At 48.1% G+C, this 23299-nt stretch overlaps 1 protein-coding gene across 1 annotated transcript in view; it reads right to left on the bottom strand.

The window, feature by feature from the left end:
- Nucleotides 1-818: 818 nt before the first annotated feature.
- Nucleotides 819-23299, bottom strand: part of BRWD3 (bromodomain and WD repeat domain containing 3) — a 75275-nt gene continuing 52794 nt past the window's right edge. The window contains exons 24-40 of the mRNA XM_064158979.1: nt 22870-22986; nt 21718-21825; nt 19574-19698; nt 18802-18884; nt 18258-18369; nt 16958-17019; nt 16713-16868; nt 15503-15623; nt 13955-14080; nt 13187-13268; nt 12030-12086; nt 10738-10878; nt 9643-9795; nt 5322-5485; nt 3457-3554; nt 2833-2991; nt 819-1763 (exon numbers count right to left, since the gene is read on the bottom strand). Of these exons, the coding sequence (XP_064015049.1) occupies nt 970-1763; nt 2833-2991; nt 3457-3554; nt 5322-5485; nt 9643-9795; nt 10738-10878; nt 12030-12086; nt 13187-13268; nt 13955-14080; nt 15503-15623; nt 16713-16868; nt 16958-17019; nt 18258-18369; nt 18802-18884; nt 19574-19698; nt 21718-21825; nt 22870-22986 (2658 nt within the window). The 3' untranslated portion in view covers nt 819-969. The remainder of the gene's footprint in view (nt 1764-2832; nt 2992-3456; nt 3555-5321; nt 5486-9642; nt 9796-10737; nt 10879-12029; nt 12087-13186; nt 13269-13954; nt 14081-15502; nt 15624-16712; nt 16869-16957; nt 17020-18257; nt 18370-18801; nt 18885-19573; nt 19699-21717; nt 21826-22869; nt 22987-23299) is intronic.

Below are 23299 nucleotides of genomic sequence, written 5' to 3'. Positions count from 1 at the left end.
AAACCAAAAAGGAAGGAAAAAAAAAAGAAAATAGATGCAAGTTAACTTTTGCATTTGGCACCTTTTTTTGTCTAGATATCCGTTAACTTCTCAAGTATTCTCTTTTAATAAAGTTAATGCACACATAGGACACACCACATCGAAGGTTTGCTACATATTTACAAGGCACCAACCCTTTGTCACTCTGTACATGAAGAAAGAACCCATAGAAAGCACGCCAGGACCCCTCCCTCCCCCCCCCCCCCCCCCCACCCCCCCCCACCCCCCACTGAACTGTCAGTATAGACATCAGCTCAGCACAACTCATCAACGTTTGGCCTGGGAAGATTAAAATAATCCAGATCCTTCTTACAAGATAGAAACTGTAAACATTTTTTAGCTGCCTTTAGGATTGGTGTATTGTGCAAAAAGTTATTCATTATTACTGTGTATAAGGATTTTTATGGCAGAAACCACATAAAAACTCTGTAAGAAGGTGCTAGTTCTATACAATACAAACCCAAAACACAAAAGAAAGGAGGGAGAGAAGTCAGAATGGGTGGCTGGAAAGCATCATGTTCTCAGCTAGAAGCTGGAAGCCTCTCGGATGGGATGAACTGGTAGTGTGTGTGTGTGGGGGGGGGGTGGGTTGGGGAGAGAAAGGGGAGGAGGGAAGAATTTCTGTAATTTAAGGCCTAATGACTAAGGCTTGTTCTGACCAATGAAGTGTGGCAATCCAAAGCTCCAAAACAAATGCAAAACTGACATCATGGAAAAGCACCACTGTGAAAGGTGAGTGGAGTCCCCGCAGCAACGACTTGCTTGGTAGATTGTTTGGGTTTCTGTTTTTGTTTCTTTTTTTTTTTGTCTTTTTACTTTTTTTTTTTTTTTCTGGTAAAATCCCTGCAGTAAAAGGCCATTTGAAGTTCTAAAAAGTCTTCCAAAAGTTTGGTTGGTTTTGTGTTTTGCTTTTTTTTTTCCCCCCACCTGTCAATAATTCCATCCCATCAGATGGCTGACCCTGGCTTTCTCTGTCATTTTCCTCACCCTGCCTGACCTGGAAGTACCAAGGTTCAAAGGATCCTCGGTGTGCACGAAGTTGTCGTTGTCGGAGTCGTCGTTGTACAGGACGGTTCTCCTGCCCTCGTTCCTGGTTTTGATCCGGGGGGGCCTGCTGAACCTCCCCCCGAACATGTTCTCCCCAAACTGCCCTCCAAACAGGGTCTCGAACTCGTCGTCCGCAATCCGGGCGCGCTTCGCTCTGGTGGCTCCTCGGGAAGCTCCTCTGCCTCCTCGGCCTCTTCTTCCTCCCCTGCCGCCACCTCGTCCCCTGCCGCAGCCTCTTCCGCCTCTACCGCCTCTTCCTCCTCGACTCCACCTCCCCCACCGCCCCCATCTCCCTCTCCTCCCTGTTCCTCTGCCCTGCCAGTTCCGCTTCCCGCCGGCGATTTTCCTCTTGATCTTCCTCTTGGGCTTTTTGGACTGCACAACCTTGCTGTAGTCGTGGTCGCCGTCGATGTAATCCTGATCCGTCCGCGACGTCGACTCCGAGTCCGAGTCGGAGCCGCTCCTGCTCTCAGAACTGGAACTGGACCCCGACTCCCCGCTTTCCGACGAAGACAAACCAGATTTCTCCTTCAATTCTCTCTTCTTCTTCTCCTCCTCCTCTTCCTCCACCTCCTCCAGACGCTCATCCTCCTCTGATGCGCTCAGCAGCTTCCTCTTGACTCCCGCCCGCGGTTCTCTGCCATCACCGTTTGTGAGCGGTCCCTCGGGAGAGTGATCTAAGCGAACACAAAACAAACCCTATCGGTTATCAGCGCTCATGCCCCAGCCAAGGAGGATACAAGAAGTGGGATTTGCCTCATCTGCCTTTGAGCTGTGCTCTGGAAATGGTCCAGCTCTGCGCTGCTCGCCACAGATGACCTTTATGTGCTGTGGAGACAAAGAGGTGCTCGAAAGGAAAGTTTATCAGACAAAGCAAACACAGAGCACCTAGTCTGGAAGCAGGCACCGCAGACTCTGCTGACTCTCTGTTCAGTGAAGCTCCAGGCTGACTGGGTGAGACACAAACAGCTAACCTTTAGCTAAAATGAGTCCTGCCCGGGGTGCAGATAGGCAAAAGACTCCTTCTACACACAAAAAGAGCACTTTGCAAGCAGTATTTGTTCCCCATCAGATGTATGTTCTCAGAAGGCTCACTGCAGGGAACACAATTCCAAGGCAATAGCCTATGAAGATTGCTGAGCACCTTAACTGAAATGCAGAAAGGATCCCACTGGCCTGGGACCCAAAATACTCAGAGTGATGAATCTGACAAGGAAGATTAAACATCTTCTTTAACACGGGAGATGAAAAGCTCAGCTGCAACACTGATGCAGGACAGAAAGGCTTCGGGGCTTCAGCCAAGGCTCACTCATCACCCACCTCAGTGCAAAGTCTGGTTCCCAGTACATCCCTGTCCCAGAGACAGTTTCAAACAGTATTTCCCCTCTAATCACAACCAATCAGTCACGATTATGGCTAAAACATTTACAACTTTAACCCTTGGTTTCAACTTGAGGATTTGTTGGGTTTGTAACTCCTAAAGGAAGTGTAATTCTCAAGATGTTTAAGAGTAATCAAACTTTTCTAGCTGGAGGAATCTTAAAGGACCTCAGGTGCACACCACACCTCAGAGAGGAGACCAGAGAACTGGAAGAAGAAAGGGAAATTCAGCTCTTTAACGTGGTTTGGAAACATGGCATAACTCTAGACTCAGCTAACACCACCATAAGCATCAGAACAGAAGCAGCATCTTCCCTGCCTAGTGAACCCAGCCACACAAAGCCCAGGATACTGATTACTTCTCACCTTGTTTCACTGGTGTGGATTTGCTCCGGACTGGCCTGCTTTTCCCTGGATCCATAGGATTTCCACTTCTGCTCTGTGCATTTGAGCCTGAGGAAGATGGCTGACCTTCCAGCTCTTCACCAGCTGCTGAGCCTACAGCTTCTTCTGCTGTGTCTGAAACTATAGACAGGACACCACTAATGTGACAGAAATGTGTATCCTCTGTTTATAGGGTTGCAATGCAAAGCTGTTTGGGGAGGTTTTCTATCATCTGAGTTAGCCCAGGTCAGGAGGTTGATCTCCCTGAGCTGCCTCTGCAGTCATGAAGATACAGATTGCTCCATGGTGTCATGCTAAGGAAGCTTAATGCCTTTGCAAGGGCTGTATCAGAGAAGCCCACGGCCAGGGAACTCAGGCTCCTCTCACTAGGCTAATTCTCACCTAGGACAGACCTAGGTTCCCTATTCTCTGACCCTCCCCGAGGGCCAAGTTCAGTATAACCCAACCCACAGACAATTATTTCCATGACCTTGCTGCTTGCCCTCTCAGCAGGAGGCTTTTGCATGTGTCTCATGAACATAAAAGTCAATCTGCCCACACCAGTTGCTGCAGGAGAAAGGATGCACTTAGAAAAATATTCCTCACCATGAGATGAAACTGAAGAACTAGTCCTAGTCAAAGGCAGTGAGGTATTCTGGTTGGGTTTGGGTTGAATCTTCATTTGCTTCTGTTTCCCTTTTGGGCTGAAGACACAAAATATCCCAAAGAGATAAAACTGTTAGTACCAAAAGACTCAAATCCAATTTGCTTTGCAACAGGCCTCGTTTCTTGCAGCCAATGCACACCACGAGTGAGCTCCTTCTCCCACTGCTGGCACGTGGAAATGGTTACAGTAGTGTTCTGTTTGCTAAGTGGATAGGAGCTTGCAAGAACAAGATTTTCTCTCACCTTTCAAAACAAACACTATCATTAGAGGAGAATCAGAGGAGGATTGTGGAATCTTTTCAGAGACCATTAAAGCTCATCTAGTACACCCCCCCCTGCACTCAACAGAGAGATCTTCAACTAGAGCAAGTTGCTCAGAGCCCTAAACAAACTGGGATGGTTAGAGGGATGAGGTATCTACCACCTCTGTGGGCAACCTGGGCCAGGGGCTCAACATTCTCAGTGGAGAAAATGTCTTGCTTCTACCTAGTCTAAATGTCCCTCTTTTAGTTTCAAACCATCAGCCCTTGTCCTGTCACAGCAGGCCTTGCTAAAAAAATCTATCCCCAGATCTTTCTTACAGGCCTCTTTTTAAGTACTGAAAGGCCACAAGAAGGTCTCCATGAAGCCTTCTCTTCTCCAGGCTGAACAAGTCTCTCAGCCTAGCCTCAGAGTAGAAGGGATCCAGGATCTGGATCACTGATGTGGCCTCCTCTGGACCTGCTGTTCTGAGGACTCCAGAGCTGGACCCAGCACTGCAGCTGGGGTCTCAGCAGAGCAGAACAGAGCAGAGCAGAGCAGGAAAATCCCCTCCCTTAACTAAGATAACACCTGATGCAGAAGTCAGAAAGCCATCACACAGCACTTCTTTTCAACAATTACTAAACTAAGGCAAACATACTAAACTAAGGCCTTCCATTTTATAGAGTCACAGAATGGTTTAGGTTGGAAGGGACCTCCAAGCCCATCCAGTTCCAACCTCCAGCCATAGGCAGAGACACGTCCCACTAGAACAGGTTGCTCAAGGCCTCATCCAACCTGGCTTAGAGCACCTCCATGGAGGGAGCATCCACAACCTCCCTGGATAGCCCACTTCCTCCAGAGGGACAACTTCTCACCATGTGGTCTTTCACTGTCAGAACTGTGCACAAACTCCAAACTGTGCACGGAATTGAAGCTCCTGATTTTATCACCCCGAAGAGCAATGGCATCAGGAAATGAATCACAGAATCACAGAATCAACCAGGCTGGAAGAGACCTCCAAGCTCATCCAGTCCAACCTAGCACCCAGCCCTGGCCAAGCAACCAGACCATGGCACTAAGTGCCCCAGCCAGGCTTGGCTTCAACACCTCCAAGCATGGCGACTCCACCACCTCCCTGGGCAGCCCATTCCAATGCCAATCACTCTCTCTGACAACAACTTCCTCCTCACATCCAGCCTAGACCTGCCCTGCCACAACTTCACACTGTGTCCCCTTGTTCTGTTGCTGCTTGCCTGGCAGAAGAGCCCAACCCCACCTGGCTACAGCCTCCCTTCAGGGAGTTGTAGCCAGCAACGAACTCTGCCCTGAGCCTCCTCTGCTGCAGGCTGCACACCCCCAGCTCCCTCAGCCTCTCCTCACAGGGCTGTGCTCCAGGCCCCTCCCCAGCCTTGCTGCCCTTCTCTCAACACCTTCCAGTACCGCAACATCTCTCCTGAATTGAGGGACCCAGAACTGTACATGGTACTCTGACTGCTTCTTCACCAAGAGCTGCCTACCCCTGTGAGCTGCAGTGGCAGCAGCAGCAGCTGTCACTCCGTTACCTGGATGCTCTGCTAGTTGAGGGTGAGCTGCTACTGCTTCGTAGTCGCTTTCGGTACCGTGGCCTCCTCCTCTTGGGACACTGCATGGCTGACTTGTACTCAGAGATGATATCTTTCATGTGGTTTTCAAATAAGGCAGACAGTCGAAGGGTCATGCTGTAAATCTGGAGTGAGAAAGCAGGGGGGCACTCGTTAGGAGCTGAACAAGCAGGAGATCACTGACGCCAAATGTAAATCAATCACAGAGATGCCCCAGATTTTTGTAGCACAAAGGGATTGTTCCTGGTGACATTCAACTAGGAGATTCTTGCCTTCCGTGGTACCTTTCTGCTCCTGCAAGAGGAAGTGCTCTCAGAAAAGGGTTTCATTCCTTGTAGTACAAAGTATTGACAGAGTTAAAGGAGAATGGATACAGAGATTACTGGAATACTGCCTGCTTTTTTAACCTCCACAAAGCACAGAGCCACACCGTAAGACAACCCCAAGTCCCAAAGGAAAAACAACTGAACTTTGCTGCTCACTCACCTTTTGTTTTTCCTTTAATACCTTTCTGACAACTCCTCACACCAACCCCACAAAGCTGCACGCAGAAGCCAACTAAAATATCCTCATTCCTATGTCAAATGCCAGATGTCAAAACCCTTAAACCATTTTGCTGACCCCTTTCTGGGCCTTGCCTCTGTGCAGCCTCACCCACAAATTCACTCACAGCTCTTTCTCTCTATTGCAGACTGTTTACTTCTGTTCCTGATCTCACCTTGGACATGTTTGAGTTACAAGAAATAATAGTTCAAACTCAGCACAAATACAGTGAAGTTTTCAATTCCTTCCTCATACCCACATCATCCTGCTGCTGAAAATCACATAACCACAGAGAAGAGAAGAGAAGAGAAGAGAAGAGAAGAGAAGAGAAGAGAAGAGAAGAGAAGAGAAGAGAAGAGAAGAGAAGAGAAGAGAAGAAGAAAAAGAAGAGAAGGAGAAGAGGAAGAAGAAGAGAAGGAGAAGAGAAGGAGAGAAGAAGAGGAGAGAAGAAAAGCAGGAGAGAAGGAGAAGGAGAGAAGAAGAGGAGAGAAGGAGAAAAGCAGGAGAGAAGGAGAAGGAGAGAAGGAGAAGAGAAGGTAAGAAGAAGGAGAGAAGGAGAAGGGAAGGAGAAAAGAAGGAGAGGAGGAGAAGGTTCCAGGCAGACCTAACAGCAGCCTGCCAGTACCTGAAGGGAGCTACAAGAAAGTTGCAGAGGGACTGTTTGCAAAGGCCTGCAGGGACAGGGCAAGAGGCAAAGGTTTGAAATGAGAGAAGAGCAGATTTAAGTTGGATGTTAGGAACAAGTTCTGCACCATGAGGGTAGTGGAACACTGCAACAGATTGCCCAAGGATGTAGCTGAGACCCCATCCCTGGAGCTATTCAAGGTCAGGCTGGACAAGGCTCTGAGCAACTGGCTCTAGAGGAGGATGTCCTTGCTGAGTGCATGAGGGTTAGACTGGATGACCTTTGGAGGTCCCTTCCAACCCAAACCATTCTGATTGTAAAGTGGTGTTACCATCATCTTATACTCTGACTTCCTCACATTTCTTTCATTTTGGAGATAAAATCTCTTTGATACAGTAACTTAATTTTAACCCAGACCCTTTTATTTCAGTACTGTCCCTTTCTTTAGCTTTGGTATGTAGAGCCCTACCCTTCTTGCCTCCATTCAGGATGTTACAAGCAAAGATGGTAAAGGGGCTGGAAAACCTCAGGATGTTGGCATTTGGCAGCAGATGAAGGTGCCATGGCAGAAGGCCCAGCTGTGTGCCCCAGCCCTCCAGCAGGGATCACCTCACTGAGGCACTTCAGAGTCTTTAAGCAAATGGATATTGATGGGCCACTCTATTAAAGTAATTTGGGAGCTGACTCACAAGCTGCTCAGTTATTAATGCACAGGGAAGTTCCCAGGGGTGGCAGCAGTAAATAACTCACTAAGATTCCTGTTTTCCTTGCAATCCTCCACTTATTTCCTTCATACAATGGTTTAGATGGGAAAAGACCTTTAGGATTATTGAGTCCAGCCATTAACCCAGCACTGCCAAGCACACCACTAACCCATGTCCCTCACTACCACATCTATGCAGCCTTTTAAACCCTCCCAGAGATAGAGACCCCATCATTGCCCTGGGCAGCCTATTACAGGGCTTGACAACCTTCTTGGATAAGAAATTATTCCAAATATCCAATCTAAACCTCTCCTGGAACAACTTGAGGCCATTTCTTCTTGTCCTATCACTTGTTATTTGGGGGAAGAGACCAACTGCTGCCTGGGTCTCCATTCAGGGAGTTGTAGAGAGCAAGAAGGTTTCCCCTGAGCCTTCTTCTCTGCAGACTGAACAGCCCCAGGTCCCTCAGCCTTTCCTCAGAAGACTTAAGCTCTAGACTCTTAGCCAGCTTTGTTGCCCTTCTCTGGACATGCTCCAGCACTTCAATATCCTTCTCGTAGTGAGAACTGAACCCAGCACTCGAGGTCATAGAATCATATCATCAAAGAATCAAGCAGGTTGGAAGAGGCCTCCAAGCTCATCCAGTCCAACCTAGCACCCAGCCCTGGCCAATCAACATAGAATCAAGCAGGTTGGAAGAGACCTCCAAGCTCAGCCAGTCCAACCTAGCACCCAGCCCTGGCCAATCAACATAGAATCAAGCAGGTTGGAAGAGACCTCCAAGCTCAGCCAGCCCAACCTAGCACCCAGCCCTGCCCAACCAACCAGACCATGGCACTAAGTGCCCCAGCCAGGCTTGGCTTCAACACCTCCAGGCACAGCCACTCCACCACCTCCCTGGGCAGCCCATTCCAATGCCAATCACTCTCTCTGACAACAACTTCCTCCTAACATCCAGCCTAGACCTCCCCTGGCACAGCTTCAGACTGTGTCCCCTTGTTCTGCTGCTGCTTGCCTGGCAGAAGAGACCAACCCCACCTAGCTACAGACTCCCTCAGGTAGTTGCAGACAGCAATGAGCTCTGCCCTGAGCCTCCTCTTCTCTGGGCTGTTGCTGGCTGCCTGGCAGAAGAGACTGACCCCCACTCAGCTACAACTTCCCTGCAGACAGCAGCGTGTGGCCTCACCAGCACTCAGTACAAGCAGACAATCACTCCTCTAGCCCTGCTGGCTGAAATCACGTCCAGGTTTCCATGGCCAGTCATACATTTAGCAGCTGTTTTACCCAGCTCACAGGAAATTACCTCCATTCTAACATTTTGGTCTCCCCTTTCCACCTTGCCATATCCCATTTAGGGCTCTATTTTTTTTTCTAAGCAGATTTCTCTTCCAGCAGGCAGCAAAAAGCAAGCTTAGCACCTGAGAACAAAGGCAACACTCTGTGAAAGGTTTCCCAGGGATACTAAGTCAACTAGAAAAAAATTAACTATCCTAATGCTCTTCTCCTCCAGTAATAGAAATATTGCACAACACTTGCATTAGCAGGAGATTTACTAAAGATCCTTATCTGCAGATATGCAGCTATCAGGCTGATAATTTATTCCTGGAAACGAGGCTATTGAAAGTAGGAAAGCAACTGGCAAACAGTTTTCTGCTGCAAATACTCAACATCTAACCACACCACTTCTCAGAAGTTCACAAAGCTCAGGTGACAACAAAACCCAGAAGTGATCTGTGTCAGCAGAACTCAGCAAATTTTTTAACCACTGTCCCAGAATGGACATCTATTACTTGTTTTTATTGCTGCTTCTTTTCCTTTCCACAATGTAGAGCTTTGCTCTTCAGCTGCAGACCTTATTTCAGACACTGTGGTCAGGCAGGGCCAGAGGTTTTGGAAAGAATCATAGAATCAACCAGGTTGGAAGAGACCTCCAAGCTCAGCCAGCCCAACCTAGCACCCAGCCCTAGCCAATCAACCAGACCATGGCACTAAGTGCCCCAGCCAGGCTTGGCTTCAACACCTCCAGGCACAGCCACTCCACCACCTCCCTGGGCAGCCCATTCCAATGCCAATCACTCTCTCTGCCAGGAACTTCCTCCTCACATCCAGCCTATACTTCCCCTGGCACAACTTAAGACTGTGTCCCCTTGTTCTGTTGCTGGTTTTCTGGGAGAAGAGACCAACCCCAGCTGGCTACAGCCTCCCTTCAGGTAGTTGTAGCCAGCAATGAGGTCACCCCTGAGCCTCCTCTTCTCCAGGCTAAACAACCCCAGCTCCCTCAGCCCCTCCTCATAGGCTCTGTGTCCCAGGCCCTTCACCAGCTTCATCGCCCTTCTCTGGACACCTTCCAGCACCTCAACATCTCTCTTGAATTGAGGGGCTCAGAAAGCATTAAAATTGTGCTACTCACTCGAGACTTTTTATTAGGAGTGTAAGCTTTAGAGTTGCAGAATATTAAACGGATATCTTTGTAGAATTCCAAGGGACTGGTGTAGTTTCCTGCTTCCAAGGTTTCTTTCACAGTGCTGAAGTCCATAGGAGTGTCTACAATGTCTCGGTAATCCTGTAGCAACACACAAGAAAACAAAGGCTGCCAAAGCCTACAGCAATAAACCCACCAAAGTCTGCAGCCATCTCCAGCCCTGACTCAGAGCAGAGCTGATTCTCTTCAGGGATTTCACTTCCCAGCTCAGTCTCTTCTCAGTGCTGGCACTTTCTGCAGCTCAGGGCATGTTTTCACAGTGGCTGCTCCTAGCAGTGATGCTGCTGATGGTTGGAGTCAGTACCAAAGGCTGGGGTGCAGACCAAGGTCACTGCTAAATCCTCTGTGCCAAATTGGAGTGCAGTAAGTAAAAAGTGGCACTCTGCAGGGTGGAGCTGACAGTTCAGGTGACCCTAAAGTGACCAACGAGGGATTCCATCCCATGTATGGCATAGTCAGATAAAGCTGAGGGATCACCAGGGTCAAACCTCTTCTTCAGTGGCCTATGCTTGCGGAGGACTCTGCCTGTTCTGCCCTAGATTCTGATCCATGAGGTCCTGAATCCAGTACCAGAACTTAGTTTCTGAATCTGGTTGCCTTCTGCTGCCAAATCCACTCTGGGACTTCCCTGGTGCTTGCCACAGCATCAGTGGTGACAGTGATGTCACTGCCATCAGGGGTTGGGTCTGGTATTGGTTTGTGTCTATTTCATGACATCAAAGGTGGTTTGGTTTCCCAGCCCATCAGTCTCTCTCTCCATTCCCCTTGTCCTCCCTTTGGGAAGGCAGAGGGGTTCACACAGTCTGTCACTTCTCTACTGGCCAGCCCAGCCCTAATCCTTGACAGTCTACACTAGTGGCCCCCAAGTAATCATTTCTACTTGAGATAGCTAAGGTGTGAGCACATCAGTGCCCAGAACGTGCTGCTTTCCAGCTCTCAAAGGCAGACCTTTGAAACACACCAGGTGTGGACGTTTTGCCAAGAGATGGCTTCTCAAACATTGAATCTAGAAGCTGTACTTACAGGATAGGAGAAGAGATCAACTGGCTGTCTAAAAGGCTCAGAGTCCTCTCTTTCATAAATCAGGTTTAACAGCTGCTTGCATTGCTCTTTCCAAGCATCAGGACTTGCTTTCAAGGGCTGCCTTTTGATTCGGCGTCTGACCTGCAGGCAAGCACAAGCACTTCAGAATTTTACACTCACATTTTCCCCTTCAAGTTGCTACTAATCTAGCAGCATTCTGCTTTAAAGCAAATTTCCACCATCACAGTAAGGTGTAGCTGATGGCACAAGATGCAGATTGAAGAACAGGCCATGAAAGGTCTGTAGTAGTTCAGATCCAGCCTTGCTATTTTTATCAGCTTTCATCCAAATCTGACTGAAAATTGACTCTGTTCCAGGTATCTTTCAACTCAAATAAAAAAAGATTATTGAGGAATTAAGTTTTCTTCCACAGTAACTTCCTCAGTCTGCCACTTACAGCTGTAACTGAATTCATAGAATCTTAGCATCACAGAATGCTTTTGATTGGAAGGGACCAAAACCACCCTGCAGTCAGCAAGGACATTTTCAACTGAAGCAGGTTGCTCAGAGCCTCAAACATCCTGACCTGGAATGCGTTACCCAGGGATGAGGCTTTACCACCTATCTAGACAGCCTGGGCCAGTGTCTCACCACCCTCAGTGGAAAAAAGTCTTCATTCTATCTAGTTAAAATCTCCCTCTTTTAGTTTAAAGCCATTGCCTCTTGTCCACTCACAACAGGCCCTGCTAAAAACCATGCCCCCAGCTTTCTTAGAGGCTCCTGTAGGAACTGAATGGCCACAAGAAGGTCTCCCTGGAGCCTTCTCTTCTCCATGCCGAACAGCCCCAGTCTGTTCTTAGAGCAGAGGGGTTCCAGACCTCACATCACTGCTGTGGCCTCCTCTAGCCAATAGGTCCTTATGCTGAAGACTCCAGAGCTGGACTCAGCGCTGCAGGTGAGGCCTGAGCAGAGCAGAAGGGCAGAATCCCCTGCCTCCACCTGCTGCCCACACTGCTGGGGAAGCAGAGCACAGGTTACCAGATTACATCTAGCTTCTTATCCTCTCATGCTCTTATCCTACATGCTAGGAAAAAGTTTAACCATACAATCACAGAATGCTAGGGGCTGGAAAGGATCTCCTGAGATCAAGTCCACTTAGGGCAGGTCACACGGGAATGCATCCAGGTGAGTTTTAGAGATCTCTAGAGAAGGAGACTGCACAACCATCCCGGACTTAAAGCAATGTTTTCATGCCTGATCTATCCCAGAGCAAGCAGAAATGTTCTACTCACTCTTCTTTTGCCAGAGGAAGTTCCCGGAGCGTCCGAATCCACATCGACTTCTGCCACCTAAAGGCAAAGGTGATGGTTACACAGCATGCCAGCCAGCAGCAAGCAGTTCTACACTGCTCAAGCAGATCAAAACCAGCCAGCAGCAAGCAGTTTTACCCTGCTCAAATGCAACGAGTGGTTCAAGCAAAACAGAAACCAGTTTCACACTAGAATTTAAGGTAACTTATACGAAGTGGGTAAGCTGTTTCCTCTCTTTTCCAAGTTTGCTCCCACAAAAATTACATATAAGCAGAGGTGAACTATGAATGTCTGCTTCTCAGTCCTTAAGATTCAGCTAAGTCCCAGTCTTGCAGAGTTCAAGCAGCTGCACTGAATTCAGGTCCCAGGCAACACCCTTCTTACATCAGATGTATGTTATATTCTTTCCTGAATCTGGATTGATAAAAACTCCTTTGGACACAGGTTTCTCCCAGGAATGAAAAATAACTCATGGTACAACTGAGAGGAGATGGCACAGAACTACGGAAGAAAACCAGCTCTGCTGCCTTGCTGTGGCAGTAGGAGAGCTGCAATTCAGTCTGCCCAGCCAGAGGGACAACAGCCCCAGTTCATACTTCCTTCATTTCCCAACAAAACACCAGGTACTGAGAGAAGATTAATGACAGGTAGCTCCAAGAATCACTGTTATTTACCTAAGAGAGTTTACTCATAGAATTGTTTAGGTTGGAAGACACCTTAAAGGTCATCCAGTTCCAACCCCCTGGCCATGGGCAGGGACACTTTCTACTAGCCCAGGTTGTGCCTCATCCAACCTGGCCTTAAACACTTCCAGGGAGGAGACATCCACAGTCTCCCTGGGCAAACTGTTCCAGTGTCTATCACCCTCACTGGAAAAAGAAAAATTCCTAATCTCCAGTGTAAATCTCCCTTCCTCAAGCTTCAACCCATTCCCTCTCAACCTATTACTACAAGCCCTTGTAAAAACTCCTCTCCCAGCTTTATTGCCCTAGGAGAGCAACATCAATGACCTAAAAAGGCCCAACTGAAAAACTCAGTGTCCATAGAGCAAAAACTCAAACAATTTTTGCCCCATATTTCTTCCAAGTGCTGAATTCAAAGAGGTGAGAAGTTCTGACACTCAGACTCGCTGGTCTTACCTCCTCTTCTTCATCAGTACTGCTGAGATCTTCTGCTTTCACTTTGTTATAGATTTCTAATATATCAGTACAGCTCTGATCCCTGTAAGGGCGACAACAGAAGCCAAAATCCATAACCAAAGATCTCAGAAGATGCAGGTGTGAGGGGGGAGGCAGCAGTGAGTGAAGGGGGTGAGGCAGCAGAGAGGTGGGGGAGGCAGCAGTGAGTGAGGGGTGTAAGGCAGTGGTGACACGGGTGAGGCAGCAGTGAGGCAGCAGTGAGTGAGGAGTGTGAGGCAGCAGTGAAGGGGATGAGGCAGTGGTGAGGCAGCAGTGAGTGAGGAGTGTGAGGCAGCAGTGAGGGGGATGAGGCAGTGGTGAAGGGTGTAAGGCAGCAGTGAGGGGTGCAAGGCAGCGGTGAGGGGGGTGAGGCAGCAGTGAGGGGTCCAAGGCAGCAGTGAGGGGTGTAAGGCAGCAGTGAGGGGTCCAAGGCAGCAGTGAGGGGTGTAAGGCAGCAGTGAGGGGGGTGAGGCAGCAGTGAGGGGTGCAAGGCAGCAGTGAGGGGGGTGAGGCAGCGGCAAGGCAGCAGTGAGGGGGTGAGGCAGTGGTGAGGGGGATGAGGCAGCAGTGAGGGGTGCAAGGCAGCAGTGAGGGGATGAGGCAGCAGTGAGGGGTGCAAGGCAGCAGTGAGGGGGTGAGGCAGCAGTGAGTGAGGGGTGCAAGGCAGCAGTGAGGGGGGTGAGGCAGCAGCGAGGCAGCAGCGAGGGGGCGAGGCAGCAGCGTGCGTACCCAATGAAGCGCAGCAGGACGTCGGTGACGACTTTGGCTGCTTTGACTATTGGGCTGTCAGGCTCGTTGAAGGTCCTGGCATTATGCTCAATATAGCGTACCTCCCACATCAGGGCAGAGATCCTCCTGCAGGCAAGAAGGAAAGGGGATGGAGAGGAAGAGCTACATGAATTTCCTTCTGAGCTCAGTAAAAAGCCCCAAACAACAAATCAGGCAATTCAGCCTGGGGAGAGAGAGGTTGTTATAGACCAAGGGAAGTTGTCAGTGCCCATGTCCTGCTGACTGCCCCAATGTGCCAGGCTGCAACAGCATTGTGGAAAGGTCATAGAATGGTTTGGGTTGGAAGTGACATCCAAAGGTTATCTATCCCAACCCTCCTGCAGTCAGCAGGGACACCTTCCACTAGATCAGGTTGCTCAGAGCCTTATCGAGCCTGACACTGAATAGCAACAAGGCTGAGGCCTCGACTACCTCCCTGGGCAATCTGCTGCAGTGTTGCCCCAGCCTCCTGGTGCAGAAATTGTTCCTAATATCCAATCTCAGTCTGCTTCTCTCTCATTTCAAACCACTGCCCTCATCCTGTCCCTGCAGACCTTTGCAAACAGTCCCTCTGCAGCCTTCTTGTAGCCCCTTTTAGGTATTGGCAGGCTGCTATTAGGTCTCCCTGGAACCTTCTCCAGACTGAACAACCACAGCTCCCTCAGCCTGTCCTTGTAGCAGAGGTGTTTCTGATCAGGAATGAATGGAATGAAAAGAGGAAACAAACCAGAAGATGACTACTGACTGCTCCCACTCAGAGAAAGCCTTAGAGACAAAGTGGTCCTCAGAGAGAAAAGAGCAGGGCGTTATTTGTCCTGAATTCGTCTGGAAAAATGGAGATTTCCACTTTCCCACACTATTTAGCCCACTTCTGGTGACTGAAATGCAAGGAAAGAGTCTGGTCCAAAGGCAGCAGAGGTACAGAAGAACCTGTGTGCTCTGCCTACAACACACCCAGAGGGTATGGGTCTGCATGGTAAACATAAAGGATGCTCCAGGTCCAGCTATAACAGCTTTTGCCTAAACTATGTGGCCAAGAGAGATTATTCTTCAGGAAAAGACTCATTTTCATAGAATCACAGAATCAACAAGGCTGGAAGAGACCTCCAAGCTCATCCAGTCCAACCTAGCACTCAGCCCTGGCCAATCAACCAGACCATGGCACTAAGTGCTCCAGCCAGGCTTTGCTTCAACACCTCCAGGCATAGCCACCCCACCCACCTCCCTGGGCAGCCCATTCCAATGCCAATCACTCTCTCTGACAACAACTTCCTCCTAACATCCAGCCTAGACCTCCCCTGGCACAGCTTCACACTGTGTCCCCTTCTTCTGTTGCTGCTTGCCTGGCAGAAGAGCCCAACCCCAGCTGGCTACAGCCTCCCTTTCTGTATCTGACCTTCTGCTGTTGGCTCACAGAAGAAATGAAGTGGTGTTACACAGTATTCAGCTGAACAGTTTGTCCTCAATGGAGCTACAGCAAACACAGATCACAACCAAATAAAAACTGACCTATAAAACCTGTTTTCAAGTCTCCTCCTGATGGTGGTGAGGTCAGTTGGGTAAGCAACAACAGTGCAATACATGGGATAGGCACTAAGGTCCACTGGAACAGCAAAGGGATTAGAAATGTCTGAAAGACAAAAGATCAGAATAATTCAGATACTTCAGAAGACATCACAGGGGAAGTTGTAACATCATCAGATTCCTTAGAATGGTTTCTGGGTCCTCTTTCTAGCAATTCAGCAGCAGCAATGCAGATCTACAGGTGGTGATGTCATTACCCAAAGGGGAGGATTCTTCTTCTTCCTCTTCTTGTACCATCTGATAACTACTCTTGAAGAAGCACTTATTGTTTAAGCACCACCTCTGAGGTCTGCACACCAACAGCCAGCTGTACTGCTCACAAGCAGCATGGCATCTTCACTTACAACAGGAATACTACAGCCATCATCTAAGACCACAGAGGGGTCCTGGATATAAATAGAGGATAGAATTTGAATCACAGCCTTCTATTAAACAGTGACAAATGAGTTCTGAGGTGGTGGTTGGTGAGGATTTGCTAGTTGGGTTTTTTTTGAGGGGTCTAATTCAATGTTGTGCTGCTCATATTAGGGTATGACCCACTGAGAATCAGAGAATGGTTTAGGTTGGAAGGGACATCAAGGATCATCCACTTCCAATCCCCTGCCATAGGCAGGGACACTTCCCACTAGAACGGGTTGCTCAAGGCCTCATCCAATCTGGCCTTGAACACCTCCCTGGGCAACCTGTGCCAGTGTCTCACCACCCTCACTGCAAACAACTCTTTCCTAACACCTTGTTTGAATCTCCCCTCTGCCAGTTTAAACCCATTACCCCTTGTCTTGTCATTACAAGACCTTGTCAATAGTCCCTCCCCAGCCTTCCTGTAAGTGACCTTCAGACACTGGAAGGCCACTCCAAGGTCTCCTGGAAGCCTTCTCTTCTCCAGGCTGCAGAGCCCCAACTCTTGTAGCCTGTCCTCATAGCAGAGCTGCTGCAGCCCTCTGAGCACCATTAACTGGAAAGGAGGAGAGGCAAGCACCAAAAAAAGGGGATTATTAGGCTCACTTCAATGATTCAGTTGAGCCCATTTCAGACACTCCACATCAACTCCCACCACTTCATCCTCTCTGCTCCTCAGCCACATGCCACCACACCCAATGCTCTCGACCCTCCCACCTTTCCTCTGCTAACATACCTAGGGAAAGGAGTTGCTCGATCCCGCGGATGACTCGTTCACATTCTTCATCTCTGGAATGGGCTCCCCATTCCCCTTCCTGGGGTTTGTAGAGAAGAGCTGTCAGCTCATCTGGAGTCACTGGAACTCCAGCACCAACCTCCTCTGGGTAAGCAGCTAAAGATAAAGAATTCAAACCCAGTTAAGCTTTAGCAGTGGTATAAACCTGCTTACTTTGCATGTGGCCATGACTGCAGTGCACTTACTTCCTTCTGGAATTGGTTCCATGTCCCACGGACTCATTCTCTCTCTTTCATTATTGTCCCAGCTATTAAAAAAGCACATTCAGATGTGTTTTGAGCTGAATATAACAATACACCTTTACCAGCCTTAAAACACAAAGGCCCTGCCTGTCAGAAGCAAGATGAGTCGCCAGCTACATCCCTAGTCCTTGTTTTCCTCTTGTGTCTCCCTCTACATTCATTGCACTGCTCTTTACACCAAAACTCCTACTTGGAGAACCACAGAATTGTTTTGGTTGGACAGGACCTTTAAGATCACTGAGCCTAACCATTTTCTAACTCTATCAAGTCTAGGGCTAACCCATGTCCCTCAGCACCACATCTCTCTGTCTTTTAAACACCTGCAGGGATGGAGATTCAATCACTTCCCTGGGCAGCCTCTTTCAGTGTGAGAACCCTTTTTGGCAAAGAAGTTTCTTCTAATATCCAATCTAGACCTCCTCTGATGCAACTTGAGGCTATTTCATCTTACAGTTGTCAGGGAGAACAGACTAACACCCAGCTGGCTCCAGCCTCCTTTCAGGGACTTGTGGAGAGCAAGGAGGTCTCCCCTCAGCGTCCTCTTCTCCAGACTAAACAACGCCAGGTCCCTCCAGCCCCTCCTCACAAGACTTGTACTCCAGATCCTTCACCTTCTCTGGACACAGCCAGTGCCTCAACGTCTTTCTTGTAGTGAGGGCCCCAAACCTGCATCCAGTACTTGAGGTGTGGCCTCACCAGTGCCAAGTACAGAGGGACAATCCCTGCCCTCGTCTTGCTGGCCACACTGTTGCTGATCCAAGCCAGGATGCTGTTGGGTTTCTTGGCCACTTGGACACATACTGGCTCCTATCCATCTGCCTGTTGACTAACATCATCCAGACCTTTGTTTGCTGGGCAGCTTTCCAGCCACTCTTCCCCAAGGCTGGAGCATTCATGAGTTTCTTGTGCAGGACCCAGCACTTGGCCTTGTTGAACCTCATCCCACTGGCCTTATCCACTTGACTCCCTCTGCAGACCTTTCCTGCCTTTAAGCAGATCAATACTTCCACCCAACTTTATGTCATCTGCAAACTTAGTGAGGGTGCCTCAATCCCCTCATCCAGATCACTGATAAAAGTATTTAGGAGTAAGTTCATCATTTGATAAAGAAAAATCAAGTGTCTGATTATGTATTTAAGTGGAAAAAAAGTTCTGGAGGTCTGCATTTAAGCTGCATGTGAATATCCAGGAGACCCAGAGGCTATCAACTCATGTGATACCCTAAAGCCATGTCAATACTTACTGAACACAGTAGCACTGGAAGGAACTATCAGGATATTCTGCCTGGAAAGGCTGCTGACTCTCCACAGTTCCAAACCACCAAGCATCATCTATTATACTGCGAAATCTATCCCCTGGGAGGCAAAGAACAATCAGCAAAAGAACAAGATAAAGAATTGTTAAACACTTCTCTTTGGAAAAACAACTTCATCTTTCAACAGCAAAGCATTGCAGCTCTTGTATTTTGCACTGTAGGAATCAAACCCTTCCCCTAAAGGGAGAACTTGCACACCTCCACCTCTAGCAATTAGCCACAGCTCCCTCCATGCCTTGAATCACACCATCACAGTAGATCCTGCTGCTTTCATAGGCCCCACACCAATTTCTCTGATTTTGGGTGGGGTTTTTTTGCATCAGGAATTGCAGCAAACATCAAACAGAACACCTTGAGTACTGTAACATCATGTGTGATGCAATCCTTTATGTCATGTAACAGAGAGGCTGTGTCTGATTAAACAGTGCAGAAATAGTGCAAAACACATAGAAGTGATTAAAAAAGTAGTCACCTATTTGCCAGTTCCTTTCTTTGGCTTCATTATAAAACTGATGCAGCACAAGGAAGTCAATAACATCTGGCATATCATGGTACCTGCATGAAACAGACAAAGAACACTGCTTCTGGCACCTAGAAACATGGCTCCACAGGTACATCACAGACAATTTCATGCATTTGGTTCTCAGGTCCAGCATAATAATTGATCATCAGGTCTTGCAAGAGAAACTAAGAGCAAGGGTAAGAAAAATCTCTTGCAGAATGACATCAGTGTCCAGTCCTGGTGTCCCCAGCATAAGAAGGACATAGAACTGTTGGAGGGAGTCCAGAGGAAGGCCATGAGAATGATCCAAGGGTTGGAACAATTCTGCTGTGAGGACAGGTTGAGCTAGTGGGAGCTGTTCAGCCTGGAGAAGACTCCAGGGGGACCTTACAGCTGCCTTCCAATACCTGAGAGGAGCCTACAGGAAGGCTGCAGAGGGATTTCTCATAAGGGTTTCTAGAGATAGGACAAGGGGAAATGGTTTGAAGCTGAGAGAGAGCAGGGTTAAACTGGATCTTCAGAAGAAGTTCTTCAGTATGAGGGTGGTGATGCTCAGAGGCTGCCCAGAGTGGTTGTGGATGCCTCCTTTAGGGAGGGTGTTTAGGGCCAGGCTGGATGAAGCCTTGAGCAGCTGACTGTAGTTGAGAGGTATCTCTGCCCATGGCAGGGGGTTGGAGCAGATGATCTCTGAGGTCCCTTCTAACCTGAACCATTCCATGATTCTATGACTTCAGTTACTTACTTAATAGAAAATGATTCTCCAGTCATTTTGCCTGTGATTGGATCTAGGAATGCAAGCTTCAAACAGCAGAGTGTAGGAGGCCCAACTTCATATTTAATTCCTACAGTCTTCACAAATTCTTGTTCCTGTTTATCAACCAGCATGGAACAGCATTATTTGCACTTGCTAGCAACAAAGTCATCCACATTAGAGTACCAAACATGTTAATAAAAGTCAAACAGTTGTACACTTTACTGCCCACATAATTTGGACCATGTTCTCTTTTCTAAATACTAAAACCTTAAAAAGAAAAAGCAAACACAAAAAGAGGTAAGATGCTCACTCTGCTGGAAGATTTATGAACAAGATACCCCCAAATTACTTAATTTCTACAAGAAGATTCTAAGGACATACCCACTCTGCTGTGAACCACACTGATGGCACCAAAGGTGCTACCTGACCAAAGCCAGGGGCTCTCATCCTTGTGTAGCAACACACAGTGGGAATGAAAGGAATTTCTTCCTCTCAATGAGGAAACACAACAATAGGTTTTATGTTCATGTCCTGGCAAACATCAGCTGGTGGTAAGATGCCTAACCTAAGTGGAATGCTATTTCCTTTTCCTCAAACTGATGAGGTCTTTGAAAACTACAGCTGGAATCACTGAATATCTAGGACTAGGAATTGGGAAGTGCCACTTCCTTTACCTCAAACTGATGATGTCTTTGAAAATGGGAATCTTCAGTTGGAATCACTCAATATCTAGGACTAGGAACTGGCTGCTTTTCCAGCAGAGTGATTATTGTTGTTACTAAAGCCACTGGCATATACCTACACAAATCTTAGCACATATAAGTGCCCCTCTCCACAAGGAATCTGAGTGAGGCAGAAATAAATCCAGCACCACTGTGCATTCAGTATTAAGGGCCTCAGTGGTTCAAAGTAACAGGGTAAGAAAAAAATGTAAACCTAAGCAACCCATAACACTTTTACTTGGTAAAAATATGGTGCAGAACAGTCTTGACCTTCTAAGAATTTAAGACCATACACAATTAGCTGCTTAACTAGATGCACTCACTGCTCTCCAGAACCTGGGCATCTATTTAAGTGTGAGACCTCATCTTGAGTGTTCAGGATTGGGCTCCCCAGTTTAAGAGGGACAGGGATCTGCTGGAGAGGGTTCAGAGGAGGGCTAGGAGGATGATGAGGGGACTGGAGCACTGCCTGGTGAGGAGAGGCTGAGGGACCTGGGGCTGCTTAGACCGGAGAGGATAAGACTGAGAGGGGATTTAATCAATGTTCATAAACACTTGAGGGCTGGGGGCCAGGAGCAGGGGACAGGCTCTGCTCACTGCTCCCTGGGATAGGACAAGCAGCAATGGATGGAAGCTGCAGCACAGGAGGTTCCAGCTCAACACAAAAGGGCATTTCTTTCCTGTAAGGGTCCCAGAGCACTGGCAGAACCTCCCCAGAGAGGTTGTGGAGTCTCCTGCTCTGGAGACTTTCCAGGCCTGTCTGGATGTGTTCCTGTGTGATTTGTGCCAGATTGTGTGGTCTTGCTCTGGCAGGGGTTTTGGACTCGATGATCTCCTTGGCTCCCTTACAATCCCTAGCATCCTGTGAGCTGATGATCATGACATGTTACTTCTTACCAAAGCATAAAAAACAGTGACCAGAACCTAGATGCTCAGGTCATGGTAGGATGTTGACAGCTTTTGAGTGGTGGATTGCAAAGGAACTAGTGTTAAAATAGCAGCCATAAAACAGTTTGAATTGAAAGAGATGCCTGAGAATCATCGAGTCTGAAGTCCTGCTTATGGCCCAGCTAACATCAAAGTACTCAGAGCTTGGCTTCTTGAGCTTTGAGAAGTCCTCAAGGTGCTCTGAGCAGCACTTCCAGTGCTTAACCACTCTCACTTGACTTTTTTAATTGAATTTTCACCATCTTTTTCTTAACTATCAGGCAAGAATGCCTCAGATCCTTTAGTTTCTGGCCTCCTATGCTGAGGAACTGAACAATTGTGATGATTGAGTTGATGGAAAACACCAATTTCAGCATCTTCAATATCAGTTTTCACACTAACATTTTCAGGTCTTGCTTTCTCCATATTTTCTCCAATCCAACACTAGAGAGACATTCAGCTCTTTTGAAGTGTCAGACTTACCCTGAGTTCCATTTTGTTCCATGGTTGTTTCTGCATGTTAATACTGTAGATTTTTGCCTTCCTCACCGCCCGTACATAAGCTTCATGGCCTTGCCTAAAGTAAATGATCTTCAAAGAAAATGAGAACCATGAGAAAGAAAATATTTTACTGACAGCTCTTTTCCTGTTTGATCCAAAAATTCCTATGAACACAGGCCTCATCCATTTCAGAACATACTGCACACTGCTTCAGAGCATTCTGCACACTGCTTTATCTCATCATAAAGCACTCCTCCTTAAAGAGATTTGTAATCAGCCCCCAAGGTAGTACCTGCTGCAAGCTTTCAAACTTGGGATCATTGAGGAGTGGGCAGGTTTGTCTGAAGATGCACAGCCAAGCCTTCCTGCTACTCTTAAGTTACAGGAGAGACTGAGGGAGTTTGGGCTGTTCAGTATGGAGAGAAGAAGGCTCCCAGGTGACTTTACTGTAGCCTTGCAGCATCTTAAGGGGGAGCAAGAAAGCTGGGTAGGGACTTTTTAGGCTGACAGGTAATGATAGGACTGAGGGGAATGGAACCAAGCTAGAAATGGGTTCATTCATTTAGGAGGAAGCTCTTCACAGGGAGAGTGATTTCCCATTGGAATGGGCTGCCCAGGGAGGTGGTGGAGTCACCATCCCTTGAGGTCTTCAAGAAAAGACTGGATGAGGCACTCGGTGTCATGGTCTGGATGACTGGCTAGGGCTGGGGGATAGGTTGGACTGGATGAGCTTGGAGGTCTCTTCCAACCTGGTTGATTCTATGATTCAGACTGGATGTTAGGAAGAGGTTGCCCAGGGAGGTGGTTGAAGCTCCACCCCTGGAAATGTTTAACGCCAGGCTGGATGAGGCTCTTGACAGCCTGATCTAGTGTGAGGTGTCCCTGGGCAAGGCAGTGGGGGGTGGAACTGGCTGATCCTTGTGGTGCCTTCCAGCCCTGACTGATTGTATGATATATTCAAAGACAGACATGGATCAGCAACCTGTAAACAACTGATTGCCTGAAAATACAAAAAGGTATCAAAAGTGAGCCTATCTTGAGTATGAGTCACATAAACTATGCTAAACACAAGAGTCCTGCCCAAAACAAGCTCATCAGCTTAGGGGGGAATGACAGGGTTGCTGCCCCCATTACCTCATCACCCATCTGCGGGACAAAAGGCGAGCGGCGGGGGATGGTATCCAGGATCCACTGTGGAGCAAGCCACTCCTCACTGGGCTCCCCTTCCATGGAAGGCAGCCCACTGGGCTTCTGAAATAGATGACAGCACGTTTAGAATGCAGGCTGTAACTATGATGGCAGAACATGGGAAAATCTCATACAGCACTTTCTAGCAATAAGACAAGGGGCAATGGTTTGAACCTGAGGGTGCAGTTCTGCAGCCCCCAACACGAGAAGGACATGGAACTGTTGAAGCCAGTCCAGAGGAGGCCACAAAGATGCTCATAGGACTGCATCAGCTCTGCTGTGAGGACAGGCTGAGAGAGTTGAGGCTCTGCAGACTGGAGAAGAGAAGGCTTGGAGGAGACCTTGGAGTGGCCTTTCAGTATCTGATGGGGGGCTA

The sequence above is a fragment of the Pogoniulus pusillus genome, chromosome 19, assembly GCF_015220805.1.
Source record: "Pogoniulus pusillus isolate bPogPus1 chromosome 19, bPogPus1.pri, whole genome shotgun sequence".
Lineage (NCBI taxonomy): Eukaryota > Metazoa > Chordata > Aves > Piciformes > Lybiidae > Pogoniulus > Pogoniulus pusillus.
Note: the sequence above shows the minus strand (reverse complement) of the source record. Positions and strands in the feature narration are given on the sequence as shown.